At 42.3% G+C, this 17,070-nt stretch overlaps 1 protein-coding gene across 1 annotated transcript in view; it reads left to right on the forward strand.

The window, feature by feature from the left end:
* PPP4R2 (protein phosphatase 4 regulatory subunit 2) overlaps positions 1-17,070 on the forward strand; it is a 65,671-nt gene that overhangs the window by 1,506 nt on the left and 47,095 nt on the right. Inside the window, exons 2-3 of the mRNA XM_006752673.2 lie at positions 89-212; positions 668-749. Coding sequence (XP_006752736.1) covers positions 89-212; positions 668-749 — 206 coding nt within the window. The remainder of the gene's footprint in view (positions 1-88; positions 213-667; positions 750-17,070) is intronic.

A 17,070-nucleotide genomic window follows, 5' to 3' on the forward strand; every position in this document is an offset into this window, starting at 1 on the left:
GAGCTCGCGCCGGAGCCCTGATCCGGTCCCGCTGCTCCGGGCACTGGCTCAGTTCTCGCCAGGCCCCGCACGCCTGGCGTCGAGTTAGAGGAAAAAGCAAAGGTTTGGGGGTACGGGGAGCAACTTTAAATTTGTGTCTCAGGAAATTCAGAGCTTCTGGAGTCACCATTCCCTCCTGATCCTAAGGTGGTCGGTCGGCTTCCGAGCAACAGGTTTGAGAACAGTGGTTTTCTAACAGCAGAGAGATGGCAGCCTTTGGAGAGTTGTGCTCTGGTCCCCGGAATCATTTGGGGACAGCTGCGCGAGATGGCTGGGGTTTCCTCGAATGCAGATGTTTGAACTGCAGTTGGGTAAACAATGCCTTGGGTCCTTGGACATTAATTTCAATCGGATTTTCAGATGGAGCTCCTGCTGTTGTTCCCCGGAACACACTTTGAGAAACATTGAGTTAAGGATGGTTTGTGAAGTGAGTGCCCTCTTCAGGCAATTGTTACATGGAAGTACAGCGAGGAGAGTTGAAGTGGCTATTTGGCTGAGAGGCTATTTTTTTTTCCTTTGTTCTTAATAAGAGGAAGGACTGGAAAGAAACTTTGTTTTTAGAGGGCATTGGAAATGGTTGGTGGGCTGATGAGGAATACTGATAACTGTTCTTTCTTCCCTTACCTAGATTTTGAGAAGAGGGGGAAAAAGGAAGTTTGTCCGGTCCTGGATCAATTTCTTTGTCACGTGGCCAAGACTGGAGAAACAATGTGAGTTGAAAACATATACCTTGTTATGGACTGATGTATCATTCAGAATTGTTTGGGAAAGGGGGAAAAAGTGTATTTCAAAAGAACTGAATCTGTGAGAGCCCTAGTCATTTAAAGCAGTTATTTAGTGCATATATACTTTATGCATGATTTGTAATGAATTTAAAAAATTTGTTAAACTTTTTAAAATGTATCTTATGCTTTGGTACATTTGGAAAACTTAGTTGTCTGAAAGAGCCAGAGGAAGGGAGGATGGGTATTCCGTTTATGACCCTTTTTTGGCCATAACAGGCTTATTTCCAGGATTTTGTGGCTTGATTCTATTTCACATTCTTTTGTTGGTGGTATTTTCTCATATCGTCCTACATCCAAGCTTTGTTGTCATATTTATGTATGTGGGTATTTAAGGTGTCAGTTCTATATATTCTCTTCAGAAACCAGAGTGATAAATCTGGCAGATTCCAGATGCTATAGTTTTGAGTGTCCTGTAAACTTTATAGCATAGATAACTTGTTATATCTGCTCAGCATTTTATTAGGCTTGTTTCCAAATGTTGTAAATCTGAAACTTGTACAATGAAGTTAGTTCTGTTTTCAAAAGGAACATTTCATTGCATTGTTGTGTATTTGGTTACCAGAAATTGTTTTCACACTCTGTCAAAGTTAATTCCTAGAGAGCAGTGTAGTTTGGGTAACTTTCCTGTCGTTTTGTCTTTGGATAGGGAGTGGGGAACTGGAGGGAGAAAGGTTTCTTTGGGTGCAGGGTTAATAAGTGGAATTTCTCTGGGCTCCCCTACTTCTTGCCTATTTTAAAATTTTCTTTTTGAAGTCTATACTATAAGAATGTAAGCTTCAACAAGTGGTGAATATTTTCTTTGGCTTTATTAACAAACTAGAGGCTCAGTGCACGAATTTGTGTGCAGGTGGGGTCCGACTGGGTGCCCTGATTGGGGGTGACCAGGGGTGGGGCCAGCGGGGGAGAGGGGACGCAGGAAGTTGGCCAGCCAACCCTGCCCCCTGGTGGAACTCCTGCTCCAGGGGACAGTTTGCATATTAGCCTTTTATTATATAGGAGGATGCTTGTTACAAGATTTGCTTTATGGTTGTAGTGTAATCTTAACTAGCCTAATTACATTTTTTTAAACTATATTTTTATTGATTTCAGAGAGGAAGGGAGGAGAGAGAGATAGAAACATCAGTGATGGGAGAGAATCACTGATTGGCTGCCTCCTGTATGCCCCCCTTCTGGAGACCAAGCCCACAACCCAGGCATGTGCCCCCAATTGGAATCGAACCCGGGATCCTTCAGTCTACAGGCTGACACTATCCAATTAGCCAAACCAGCTAGGGCAGTGGTCAGCAAACTTTACTTTTGTCACCCGCGTGCAATTTGCGGGCGCGACTAGCACTAACCACTGCACATGAGACTGCTGACTGACTGGCTCACTCAACTCGTGCATGACTCACGCACCTCCCCCGTGCCACGTCTCCCTACTGATCGACACCCCCTCACTTCTAACACCACTTCTTCAAAATAGACTCACCCAGGCTGAAAACCGACTTCTGCGCATGGGCCACGAAGTTTCAGTCGCACTGTACGTGCACTCCCGCACGTGGTATTTTGTGGAAGAGCCACACTCAAGGGGCCAAAGAGCCGCATGTGGCTCGTGAGCTGTGGTTTGCTGACCAGTGAGCTAGGCATTAACTAGCCTAATTTTTTGAAGAAGAAAAAACTCGTTGCTTTAGTGGTAATATGCACAAGCTGAACCTCCTTAATGCTTTATTAAAATTACCAGCCAACTTAACACATTGCGGACGGATCACGAGAATTCTCATGTTTTCTAAGGCTTGTGGCCAATCTCAAGAATTCTTTAAAATGATATTAGCTTGTAAGAACATGTAATAAATTCAAAATGCAATGGGTATTTAATTTTAAAGCGTGCCTTTAACATTTACGTAAAATGTTTTTTGTACTCATTCAGTAGAAACGTATCTGGCCACTGGGTAAAGCCAGCAATAACACTACTGGTCCGCAGTGTGTTAGGACTGTGATTATGTTGTGTTGTTCAGTTTTATAGTTATATTTGTTGCATTTAAAAAATGGAATCATTTAGGTTTTGGGGGAAAAAAGTCATAATCTCTAAAAAATTTCAAAATAACTGACTGGTGGCCATATAGATAAGCTTAAAAATGAGTACATGTCCGGTTTCAAAAATAAATTGATGTCTAAATCATAAATGCTTAGATTGCCACTATTTCTTTCAAGTCGCTGTTTGGTGTATACTTACCCCTTTCTACAAAAAGTATTTTTTTATTTTCAGAGTTTTGATACACAAGATTATGTTAAACTATTTGGAGATAAATACTTTAAAACCTCTCCCATTATTCTGCTTATCAGGTCTGTACAAACTGCCTTCCCTTTTTGATAAAATACATTGGCCATAAATGTATAAACAATTGAAAGTTTCTAAAATACAGCTTTGTAATATCCTGACTGGATTACCAAGTGGCTAGATAAATTTAACCTGATGTTTCTAGACAATTATTTTGTTCTTATTAGAGGACTTAAACAACGTGTCTCTGCCATCCCTATTAGGTATTTGTACATTTATTTTAAGAGTGTTTTGTATTAAAACTAGAGGCCCAGTGCACAAAATTCGTGCACGGGTAGGGTCCCTAGCAGCCGCCGGCCGGGGCCTTCTTTCGTTCTGCGCCGCCCCCTGATGGTCAGCACACTTCATAGTAAGCGATCAAACTCCCATTCGGTCAAACTCCCGAGGAGACGCTTTGCATATTAGGCTTTAACATATATAGTCTAGAGGCCCAGTTCACGAAATCTGTGCACTCGAAGGGGGTGTCCCTCAGCCTGGATTGTGAGAGGGCGCAGGCAAGGCCGAGGGACCCCACCGGTGCATTATTAGGGCCGGGGAGGGACCACAGGAGGGCTCCAGGGCGTGTCCAGCCTGTCTCAGTCCTGATGGGCTGGACCCCAGCAGCAGCCTAACCTACCAGTCTACCAGTCAGTGTCTGCCCCCTGGTGGTCAGTGCACATCATAGCAACTGGTCAATTGGTCGGCAGCCTGCCTGCTGGTGGTCAGTGCATGTCATAGTGGGCGGTTGAGCGGCCTTAGCATACATTAACATATTACGCTTCAATTGGTTGAATGGCTGACCAGACACTTAGTATATTAGGCTTTTATTGTATAGGATAGGATGATTGGTAGTGGTAGGTTGTCTATTGAGTATGGAAACATTTTTTTAAATTTATCATTTAAGCAACTGATGTTTATACATTTAGCTTTATTATACATTTAGTCTTTGTTGTTATTTTTTAAATCAACATGAGTATGCCTTAACTTTTAATACTGAAATTTGCTGTTTCTGTCATTTATGGCTAAACTGAGCTTTGTCTAACTTCTAAGGTTATAACATAAAATGAAAATGTAAAGAACAGGAAGTCAGGTCTCATGTTTTAGGATGGATGAGTTGCTTAAGATAAGAATTCTATAGTTCTGTTTTTATTCTCAATAAGGTGCATCATTAACAAAAGAAATATTACAAACTTTGTTCATAGAATGAAAATCAGTCAGCAAACTGTGGCCCCTTGAGTGTGTCTCTTCCACAAAGTACCACGTGCAAGCGCTCACGTACAGTGCGATTGAAACTTTGTGGCCACACTCAAGGGGCCAAAGAGCCACATGTGGCTTGTGAGCCGCAGTTTGCCAACCACTGGCCTAGGCTATTCTTTTTTTTTTTAGTTGATTTGACCTTTGTGTTTTTTGCTTTAGAGAGATCTTAGTATTATAAGTACAGGTTCTTACTGAGGAGGAGGTTGGTGGAAAATTAAAAAGCTTTGGAAAAACTACCTGTGAACATCTGTTGTAGGAAGTTGGGGAAGATGCCAAAACATGGTGTACCAAACTGTTATGAAGAGGGAGATATCTTCTTATTTGTCTATCCGTAACAACCCCCAGGTTGTTTTTGGCAATTTGAAAACTATTACTTTTATGTTGAAAGGTTACTTTCTTCTGAAAATGGAGCGACACTTTTCCAAAGGTTACAGTTTCTAACTTAATAAGGGCTGAATAAACAGAAACGTGGTGGTTTTAATAATGATATAAATAATTTGATGGGTTTTAGTTGCAGTTATTCTTGTTGATAATCAAATTGTCTCTTTGGCCAGTGGGAGCCTCTTCTAATTGATTTTAGAGTCTTTTGACTTGAGCATAATAATCTTTGATAGAATCCTTATCTCTGGTATGAGAATATGTTCTAAGTTTATTTCCAGCCCCAGACCTGGAATCAGCCATTTCTTAAAGAAGCCCTGTCTTCTTTTAGTGGAAAATAGAGCTTAAAGACTACAATCTGGGTGCTAGAGATGCTTATTATGTTGAGTTGGTCATTCTAGCCCAGTCATGGCGAACCTATGACACGCATGTCAGAGGTGACACGTGAACTCATTTTTTTGGTTGATTTTTCTTTGTTAAATGGCATTTAAATATATAAAATAAATATCACAATTATAAGTCTTTGTTTTACTATGGTTGCAAATATCAAAAAATTTCTATATGTGACACGGCACCAGAGTTTAATTGGGGTTTTTCAAAATGCTGACACGCCGAGCTCAAAAGTTCGCCATCACTGTTCTAGCCCCTTCAATGGACAGAACGAGATAAAATACTTCATGATTCATATTGATACTTCAAATTCAAAATTAGGACTTCAGGGCTTTTATTACTTCTTCCACACCAAAAATCCTGGTTCTTAAGGGCATAGTAGATTTAGGATATTCCATAATTATTGACTTTAACATTATATGCCACCAATATAATTACTACTAAGAATGTTAAAATTTTTTTTACATGCACTCTCCCAATTTTAGCTACAATTTAAAAAAAATTAGTTGGTGTCTACATTATCTGAGCATGATTGTTTATCAGTCATTTACTTGTAGTTTTATATTAGTTATATATGTAGTGTTCACCACTAATCCTTACGTCGGTATATCTAGTCAGTTTGGTTGTCAGAAGCTCATTCTCTAGTGCAGTGGTTATCAACCTTCCTAATGCCGCAACCCTTTAATACAGTTCCTCATGTGGTGACCCCCAACCATAAAATTGTTTTCGTTGCTACTTCATAACTGTAATTTTGCTCCTGTTATGAATCGTAATGTAAATATCTGATATGCACGATGTATTTTCATTGTTACAAATTGAACATAATTGAAGCATAGTGATTAATCACAAAAACAATATGTAATTATATATGTGTTTTCCGATGGTCTTAGGTGACCCCTGTGAAAGAAAGGGTCGTTCGACCCCCAAAGGGGTCGCGACCCACAGGTTGAGAACCGCTGCTCTAGTGGATTCTTTAGGCTCTTGGAAACAGTATTTACGGAGTTCTGTGTGTTGCTAACATTTTGTGCCCTGTGTTCTTGAAGTTCGGTTTGTCTGAAAATAAAATCTTTATTTTACATTTTTTGCCATTGAGTAGCTTAAATATGTTAATTTCATTATTTGTTCCCTTCCCCCAACTGAAAGAGTTATTGTCAAAACTCTGATGATTACCTGATTTTCTTTATTTTGTAAACCACCTATTCTTTTTGCCTAGATTCACAAAGGATTTTTTTCTTTAAAGTGCCGTAATTTTTCTAAACTACTAGAGACCTAGAGCATGGGTTTGTGCACCTGTGGGGTCTCTTGGCTAGGCCTGCTGGAAACAGGCCAAAACCGCCTCTCCAAAATCCCCTGAGCGTCCCAGATTGTGAGAGGCCAGTTCTTGGGTGATGCATCCTGGAATCAGGCTCCCTCCACTCTGGTTCCATGTGCGTCACCCAAGAACTGCAGCTGCCAAGTAACTGCAGCTTGGCAGCTCCTGCGTTGAGTGTTTGCCCCCTGGTGGTCAGTGCACATTATAACTACCGGTCGGAGCATTTGCCCCCTGGTGTGTCATAGATACCGGTTGGACAGTCACTTAGGCTTTTATATATAAAGATATCTTAGTGTTTGCATCAGTATAGTCAGGTAATGTGGTGTGTTTTTAGAAGATGTATTTTCAAGTTTTTCAGCTTTTTTTTTAAATTTCAGGAAAATGATTTTTTTACTCAACATAATTATTTTGAGATGGACCCAATATTAAAGATATCAATAGTGCATTCCTTTTTTACTTGAGTATTACATGAAAATACTACAGTTTTTTATATATTCACCTGTTGATGGATATTTGGGTCATTTCCATTTTTTTAATTATAAAAAAAGGTGCCGTGAACATTTGTGTGCAAATCTTTGTATGGGCACGTGTATTTTCTTTTGGATCAAAACCTAGAAGTGGGGTGGTTGTACTATATTTACCTCTTAAAAACTGTCAAACTTTTCCAGAGTGATTGTACCAGTTTGCATTTCCATTGGCATTATGGGAGTTGAGTTTAGTTTCATACAGCCTTTTCAGCACATAGTATGGTCAATCTTTTTCACTTTAGCCCAGGGGTGGGCAAACTTTTTGACTTGAGGGCCACAATGGTTTCTTAAACTGGACTGGAGGGCTGGAACAAAAGCATGGATGGAGTGTTTGTGTGAACTAATATAAATTCAAAGTAAACATCATTACATAAAAGGGTACGGTTTTTTTTTTCTTTTTAGTTTTATTCATTTCAAATGGGCCAGATCCGGCCCGCGGGCCATAGTTTGCCCACGGCTGCTTTAGCCGTTCTGATCAGTGTATATTTCATAGAGGTTTTATTTTGTAGTACCCTAATGACTAATGATGTAAAGCACCTTGTGTTCATTTGCTATTTGTATATCTTTGTTGGTAAATTGTTTGCCCAAGTGTGCCCATTTTAAAACTGGGTTGTTCTTGTGTTGGGTTTTAGGAGTTCTTTACATATTATGGATACAAGCCTTTTATCTGACACTAGAGGCCTGATGCATGAAAATTCATGCACTGGAGGGGGGTCCCTCAGCGCACCCTGCCCCCTCTCATAGTCAGGAGGCAACCCTGGGATCAGGAGAAGGCAACGCCCCATCACAACCGACGGTCGGACATGCCTCTCACAATGTTGCTGCTGCTGCTGCTGCTGTTGCTCTGTGACATCTCTCTGTACTGTGGCTCATACTTGACATGCTGGGGTTGCGCCCCGGGTTCATGATGTTCAAGGCCTGGCCCTGGGGGTTCAGGCCTCCCATTGCCTGCTGCTACAGAGGGACAGCAGGTCGTGCCCCGCTGGCTTGCATGGCATTCAGATTCAGCAGGCTGGGCTAGAGCTGAAGGCCGGGCTGGCTGGCCACTTAGTTGGCCATGTGCTATTTGATGAGAGCTGCCAACAGCTGAGGGTTTGACTTGAGGATGTTGAGCATGTGCTGCTGCTTGGGGAGCTGGGAGACTTCAGGGTCCGCAGCAGGTCCTGCAGGGCATCTGGAGTGATGTTCTGATGTGGCTGCACCTTGGGTCTGCATAGACATCACGGGTCTGGGCATGCCGCACATTGACAGTTGCTGGGGGTTGGGTGTCGGCTGCCACTGGTGGGGCTCGGGGGGCAGAATAACAGGCCCACTGACCTGGTTGGGTCACATTCAGGCCCATGGGGGCCATCTGGCTCTCAGAGGTCACTGAGCCTCAGGGGCATACCGTTGTTGGTGCTCACCCAGTACAGTGAGGCACGGTGCGGGTGTTGATGGTGGCATCTGCTGGCACATGAGCTACGCGTGCTGCTGACGGTGCTGTAGCTTCTGCTGGCTGAGCTTCTGCTTGATGTTGAGGTAGTAGGGAACGGGGCATGTGTTTTCTTGGCAGTGTTTGGCATGGTAGCAGCAAAAGGCCATGAACTGCTTGCACACTCCGCAACCTCCATTGGTCTAGTGCTGGCAGCCCTTGGTGTGCGTCACAACCCATCTCATCTGGCAGGACAGCTGCGGGCACTTGGCATTGCGGCACTGGCGGACATGCCTCAGGGACTAGATGCAGCACTGGATGGCCTGGTGCCTCCACTCCTGGAGGCTCCTGAACTGCGGCTCACCACCACCCCTGCGGGAGCAGAGGCAGCTCTGCCTCCTCTGCTCCTGCTCCCGTGGGGCCCACCTCCTCCACTCCTGCTCCCCGTCCCCTTTGCTCTGGCTCCCCTGCCTCCTCTGCTCTGGCTCCCCAGCCTCCTCCACTCTGGCTCCGCAGCGGCGGTTACCGCCTCCTCCCCAATGGCTTCCTTGGCAGCGTTAGCGCTCTTTCCTGAGCAGCCAGCAGAAGAGTTCTCAGGACCCCCTCCTGCTTGGACTCGCCAAGAAACAGGCTGTTTTGGAGCCAACTTTTATTGTACTTGCTGCGGCGATGGAGCAAGCATTCCGCCAGGCTGCTCACGCTGTCCGCTCTCAGCGGCCGCCCTCTGGGACGGGAGGACCCTGGCGGGGCGCCGCCATCTTGTGGCTATGGGCGCCGCCATCTTTGTGGCAGAGTGATGGTTAATTTGCATATTTCCCTTTTATTAGGTAGGATACTGGTGGCCCGGAGCATGAATTGTGGCCCGGAGCACAAATTCATACACATTGAAAGGAAATTAATTAGAAGAGATATTTTAATATCGTTATTCGCCCTTTCCTTGTAATAGAAGGGTCAACCAAATTCACAATCAACAATGACAGATCGAAACACACACATGCAATTGGCACCAGCAAGAGCATTATATGTATCACGCATGTGTGAGTCAACTTAGCCTTTTATAGATATATATAGCAATAAATATCAATATGAAGCAGATTATTATTGTAGATCATGCAGGGAGAACAAAGGGTAAAATATTTAACTGCAGCAGTGTTTGACTATATTCTGCACAGTGAGGAAACCTGAAATCATTTTCAAGGTCCACCGTTTCTTCTTTTCAGTCAGGCCAAGTTTCTAAGCTTTTAAAATCTCCGTTTTCTGGCTAATGAAAAGAAAATAGGATTCCACCGAGTCTCCTACCTACCTACTCCAGGACTTCTGTGAGGATCAAATGAGATGAGGCATGCAAGACGCTTCAGACATTTGGTTAAAGTGTAAAATGTTTCCACTTGGCTATAAAGCAGGTCCTGTTCCTGTGCTGGAAAAACTGCAGGGATGCTAGTTGCAAGGGAGAGGAAGCCGGGTGTTGCTACATGACATCATTACCCAGACGGTTGGATGCTTAGCATGTTAGCCTTTTATATACATAGATAATTTGGTACTACTCTGTGGCTTGTCTTTTCATTCTCAACAGTGTCTTTCAGAGTGAAAATTTTTCTTTTAATTCCATTTTGAATTTTTTTAAATTTACTCCTTTGAAGGACTGTATTACCTGTTATGTTCATTTGTTCTTGTGTATTTTCTAGTTTAGTCTTTATTTCCCAAGTAATTTTTTTCTTTTATTTCAAATTCTTTGCTGAATTTTATTGCTTCATTTTCCAATTCTGACTTGTATCATTTTTCTCAGTGTCTAGTTCATTTTGAAATAGTATGATACAATTGTGATCTGATTTTGGACAAGTCCAAAATTTTTAGCTTCCTTTTGTTGTTTATAGGGATGTTACTCTGCTCCTTATTCTCCACTTTTTCTTATAACTTCATATTGAATATATTTTTGTTGTGTGTTTTTACATGAAGTTAGTTTTCCTGAATTTTGAGGAGGAGGCATGGTTCAGAGTATCTTTTCTGACTTCCCAGAGCTCTTTCATTGTTTTTTTGTGAAGTGTTTAAGAACATGGCAGTGTGCTTTCTTCTCTACTTCTACTTTCATTTAGACCTTCGTCTCTATTGTTCCTTTCTCATTTTGGGGTCATTTCTGGATGGGAGTTGGTTGGATCACTTTCAAGAGCTCATGGGGGCAAGATGGCTTCTTCCTTTCATCTCTCCCTGCATGTCCCTTCTATGGGCTCACTTCTGGAGTAGGCAGAACCCATCTTGTTTTTAGCTGCTGTTCCCGAATTGTCCTGCCATTACTTCTAATCAATACCTATTGGATTTTTGTGGTTTTCCTATTTATTCCTAGGTCCTTCAGGTGCACCATGACTTTTCTCTGCTTTCTCTGCATAGGTCTTTCTTTTTCTTTTTTCCTTGCACAGGTCTTGATAATGCACAGGTCAAGCGACTATCACTTGCTCCTGACCCATTTTTGGGTGTGGGTGAGTGTGTGTGTGTGTGTGTGTGTGTGTGTGTAACTACCTTGTTAGCTAGTTTAGTTTAGTTGTAAAAGTTTTTGTTTATTGGTTTTAGGCTTTGCTGTCTCATTGTATCCGATATGTGGGGTTTTGGAGAGAAGAAAACTATAGCACCACTGCCATCCTCTGAGAATTACACTTTTTAGGAAAACATTTGTTTATGTATTTACTTATTTTTAACATTTTTATTGATTTCAGAGAGGAGGGAAGAGGGAGAGAGATAGGAACATCAATGGTGAGAGAGAATCATGGATCGGCTGCCTTCTGCATGCCCCCTACTGGGGAATGAGCCCGCGATCCGGGCATGTGCCCTTGACTAGAATCAAACCCGAGACGCTTCAGTCCGCAGGCTGACGCTCTATCCACTGGGCCATACCAGCTAAGAAAAATTTTAAAGTCAGGTCCTGTTAAGTTAGTTTCCTCATCTATGAAAAGTACCTCATAGTATGAATAGAAAATAATGGAAAACTTAAGTGCTTGGTAAACAGTAAGTGCTCAATAAATAGTAGTAGTAATTATGTTAATAATGCTTCTATTGAGTGCTTATTTTTTTTTACCTCCCTGTAGTTTCAAGTTCTTTGTTCGCCAATTTTGACATGTAAGAAAATAAAAGTTAGGTTTCGTAAAAGTAGTTATTGAAGGTTTTTTAGCAGGGGGAGATAAATCAGAGCTTTCCCTTGGGCAACTTGTGTCTAATTCAGGAAAGTCAAGGAGATTATTATGGGACTTTAAACTAGAAGAAATGAGAATTTGAAATACAGCAGTGTTATTGGGAATGGACATCAACACTCAGACAGCAATATGGTTATGGTTCTGTAGACATTTATCTTTCCATCGTTCTCATCTTGCCAGAGTTTCTGTATAGGCTTTCTAAATCAGTGTTCACCAACCGGTGGTCTGTGAGGTCTGAAAGGTTGGCAACCACTGTTCTAAAAGGTTCCCTAACTTCAGTTTTGCTTGTCTGGTCTAGTCTTTAATCTCTGCTATTAGCAGTGGTTGTGCAACAATGTAAATATCATATTATTTCCATTATTAAAATCTTACCACCCTACTCCTTGCTGAAGTTAAAATTTAGATCCTTATGACATTTTAAGATTTATGATCGAATCTCTACTTACCTTGCTATCCCTTTGTTTTCCTGCTCTCCTAAACATAGTAAACCCTCAATTTTGCGGACCTGGATTTAACGGACAAAATTTCTGGTCTGTTATGTAATGTGAAAATTAACACCCTCTTAATTTTAAAATGTTTTTAACCAAGATATCTTTATAAATAAATTAACATGTTATTTTTTTTCTACAACTATAGTCTACTTTTTAAATCTAGAAATCAATGTTTGTAAACAATGTTTGGGGAATGATTAGCACATAACCACACCGTATTGTGCTGGCAGATTCTGTCTTGGCATGGTGTGGCTTTCTGCAGCCGTTTTAACGTGTGCCAGCTGATGTTCCAATGCGCACTAAGCCACGCTCCAGCCATGTACATTTGTTTGCTCGGGGTGACTGGTGAATGCATGTATTTACTAGATCTGTTCAGTATAAATTTAAAATTACAGTAATATATATAAAATACCATTCTGTGAAGTTAAACTTTCCACACATATTTAATTACATAAATGTGTCTACATAAGTAAAAACTGGTGAACTAATTTGCCAAATTTTTAACATACATATTCAGGGAATAACGGACCTTCAGCTTTAATGGACCCCACTTTGTGCCCATATTATTCCGTTGTATCAAGGTTTTACTGTACTGTACTCACAAAGTCTCCAGTATATCATGCTCCCTCATCCCAGTGCGTTTCTACATACTGCACCCTCTTTCTAGAACAGATCTTTTCCTTTGTGCTCATCTTTTAAGATAATCTTTTAAGATAATATACTATGGGGTCTAGAAAACTTTCCTTGACCCTGGTTAAGCATATCTTAGCCCCCTATAGTATTTAATGATTATTATACTTCTATATTTTGCTATGCTATCATTTTTTATTTAGAGTATGAATTCTCTGAAGACAGCTAGACTCTTCTTTTTGTATCTTTTCCTACCACAGAGTAGCTTAGAGATGCACTCTGTTCACACTGATGTCAGTCCTCAGCAGGCCTGTGAGGTAGATGCTGTTATCCCTATTTTACAGATGGGGAAACAAAGGAAGGCTTACCTGTCTTAGGTCATACGGATGAAAGAATGATTGAACTGAAATTTGAACCCAACCAAGCTTCTAGCCCAGCCGTGGGCAAACTACGGCCTGCATCTGGCCTGTTTGAAATGAATAAAACTAAAAAAACAAAAGACCGTACCCTTTTATGTAATGATGTTTACTTTGAATTTATATTAGTTCACACAAACACTCCATGCTTTTGTTCCAGCCCTCCGGTCCAGTTTAAGAACCCATTGTGGCCCTCGAGTCAAAAAGTTTGCCCACCCCTGTTCTAGACTCTAGTACTACCCAGTTCTTTCTAAACAGTTTTTTTTTTTTTACCTTTTTGTTTGTATTGTCATCAAAATTTTACATCCACACAATTTAGTGAGTGTATTAATAAAACAAAGGTCAGTTCAGGGCCATGGTTTTGTATCTAAGGCAATTTTGTTAATCCTCACTCGATATTTTTCCATTAATTTTTAAAAAGAGAGTTGAAGGAAGTGGGGGAGACAGAGAGAGACACATTGATTGCTTGTCATCCGCAAGCACCCCGACTGGGGCTGAGGAACAAGCTTGTACTGAGGTATGCACCCTTGGGACCTACTGAAATCAAACCTGGGACTCCTCTGTGGGCTGACACTCTCTCCACTGAGCCAAACCGGCGCTAGGGCTACTTTTTTTTTTTTTTCAACATTCTACATATAAATGATACCATGCAGTGTTTGTCTTGCTCTGTCTGGCTCATCCCATTTAGCATAATGCCCTCCTGGTTCATTAATGTTGTTAGAACTGACAGGATTTTTAAAGGGTGAGTGATATTCCATTGTATACACAGTGAATCTCAATGTTGTCTATAGGTTCTGCCACTTTACGTGAAAAGACCTATAATGAACCATTTTTACCATAGGCTAGTTGATATAAAACAAGAGTTAAGTTCCTATGGCATCTCATTAATGTTATGACAAAACAATCTTGAATGAAGTGATGTTTTTTGAGGACCTGTTGTATACATTACATTTTTTTAAATTCATTTATCTGTTGCAAACACTTCGGTTGTTTCCTTTGGCTGTTGTGAACAATGCTGTAATGAACATGGGAGTACAGATATCTCTTCAAGATAATGGTTGTTTTTTACCTTTATGTATATACCCAAAAGTGGGATTGCTGGATTATATGATAGTTCTATTATTACTTTTTGGAGGAATCCCTATACTGTTTTCCACAGTGGCTGCACTAGTTTACATTCCCACCAACAATGTACAAAAGGGTTCCCATTCTGTACATCCTCTTGTCCTTTTCATAATTGCCATCCTAACACATAATGAGGTGTTATCTCATCGTAGTTTTTTTAAAATATATATATTTTGATTGATTTCAGAGAGGAAGGGAGAGGGAGAGAGATAGAAACATCAGTGATGAGAGAGAATCATCAATCGGCTGCCTCCTGCACATCCCCTCCTGGGGACCGAGCCTCGCAAACCTGGGCATGTACCCTGGACCAGAATCAAACTTGAGACCTGTCAGTCCACAGGCTGACGCTCTATCCACTGAGCCAATCAGGTAGGGCTCTCTCCTAGTAGTTTTGATTTCCGTTTCCCTGATGATTAGTGATGTTCAGCACCTTTTTTTGTATCTGTGGCCATCTGTATGTTTTCTTTAGAAAAATCTTTATTAAGATCATCTGCTCATTTTGTTGTTTTGTTTTGCTGTTGAGCTGTATGATTTTGGATACTAACTCTGTATTTAATATGTGGTTTGAAAACATTTTCTCTCATTCCATATGCTGCCTTTTCATTTTGTTCATGGTTTCCCTTGCTCATTGGAGGCTTTTTAGCTTGATGTAGTTCTATTTGTTTAATTCTGTTTTTGATGTCAATTCCAAAAAATTATTGCCAAGACCAATGTCAAGGAACTTACTTTCTATGTTTTCTTTTAGAAGTTTTACACTTTCACATCTTTCATTCAAGTATTTAATCCATTTTGAGTTGATTTTGTGTATGGCATAAAGTGGAGTACTCAAGTTTTATTCTTTTTTTGCATTTTTCTATTTTTTTCCTCAGGTTTGCAACATTTATTTATTTTTCTTTTTTTTTCACCTTGTCACACCACCGATGGAAGCAAAACAACACAACACGCTGCCGCTTCACCCCAAAGCGGTGTTTTTCCTTTGCCCTTTCTTGATGGCTCAGTGGGTAGGTTTGCAACATTTAATGCTTGGAAAAAGTTAAATGACTTTTGTTTGACTCATGACTTTTTAAAAAATCATTGTTGTTAAAAGTATTACATATATACCCTTTACCCCCCCATTGACTCCTTCTAAGTCCCATCTCCACAGGCCTTCACTACCCTATTGTCTGTGTCCATAAGTTATGCATATCTTTCCTATATAATAAAAGGGAATATGCACATTGACCGTCACACCATCACACATATGGCGGCACCCGCAGCAGAGGCCAAGTTCCCATAACAGGCCTTAACGAGCAATCAGTGGGGACTTGAGGCTGGACCACCCTCCCCACCCCCCCATGGGGCTTGACAGGGCACCTCAGGCCGAGCCCTGCCACTTGGCGGGGCTTGACAGGGGACCTCAAGGTGCACCCCCCGCCCCAATGCCGGGCAGGGGACCTCAGGCTGTGCCCCCCACCCCAGTGCTGGGGGACCTGAGGCTGTGCCCACTGCCCAGTGGGGCTTGATAGGGCACCTGAGGCCACGCCCCCCACCCAGCACCAGGTCGGGGGACCTCAGGCTGTGCCCCCCACCCCAGTGCTGGGGGACCTGAGGCTGTGCCCACTGCCCAGTGGGGCTTGATAGGGCACCTGAGGCCACGCCCCCCACCCAGCACCAGGTCGGGGGACCTCAGGCTGTGCCCCCCCACCCGCGGGGCTTGACAGGGGACCCCAAGGTGGGTCAACCGCCCTGGTGCTGGGCCAGGGGACCTCAGGCTGCTCTCCCCACCCTGGGCCAGGGGACCTCAGGCCATGCCCCCCACCCCAGCACCAGGGGACCTGAGGCTGCGCCCCCTGCCCAGTGGGGCTTGACGGGGGACCTCAAGGCACTCGCCTCACCCCGGCACTGGGCCGGAGATCTCACACTGCGCCCCCTGTCCGACGGGGCTTGACGGGAGACCTCAGCCTGTGCCCCTTGCCTGGCAGGGCTTGACAAGGGTGCAACTGGCCAGGTCTGGATCTAGCCTAATGGGGGTGGAGCCAGCCAGGTCTGGGTCTTGCGTGATTTCGAGAAACACGTGGGTGGGTGGGGACTAGACTCTGGGTCTCGTGGTGCACCCTAGACACTGACAGGAGGACAATTTTCATATACATTTTACTAATTTTATTTCATCTCTTGACAGTTATAGAGAGAGGGCAAATAGCAATATTAAAATATTTCCTCTAATTAATCCGCTTTTAATGTGCACGAATTTTCGTGCACCGGCCACTAGTATGCACATAAGTTTTTTGGTTGATTTCTTCCCACCCAACTCAGCATTCCCTCTGAGATTCCACAGTTGGTTCCATGTATCTCAGTCTCTGGATCTATTTTGTTCTACAGTTTATTTTGTTGGTTAGATTCCACATATGAGTGAGATCATGTGACACTTGTCTTTCTCTGACTGGCTTATTTCGCTTAGCATAATACTCTTCAGGTCCCTCCATACTGTCCCAAAGGATAAGAGATCCTGCTTTTTTTTTTTTTCCTGCTGCATAGTATTCCATGGTGTAAATGAACCACAATTTTGTTTTTGTCCTCTCATCTACTGATGGGCACTTGGGCTGTTTCCAGATCTTGGCTATTGTAAATTGCGCTACTATAAACATAGGGGTGCATATATTCTTTTTGATTGGTGTTTCAGGTTTCTTAGGACATATTCCTAGAAATGGAATCAAATGGCAGGTCTATATTTAATTTTTTGTAGAAACTCCATTTTTTTTCATAATGGCTGTAGCAGTCTCCATTCCCACGAGTAGTGTACTAGGTCTCCTTTTTCTCCACATCCTCGCCAGCCCTCGCTGTTTGTTGATTTG

Source organism: Myotis davidii, unplaced genomic scaffold (genome assembly GCF_000327345.1).
Source record: "Myotis davidii unplaced genomic scaffold, ASM32734v1 scaffold630, whole genome shotgun sequence".
NCBI lineage: Eukaryota > Metazoa > Chordata > Mammalia > Chiroptera > Vespertilionidae > Myotis > Myotis davidii.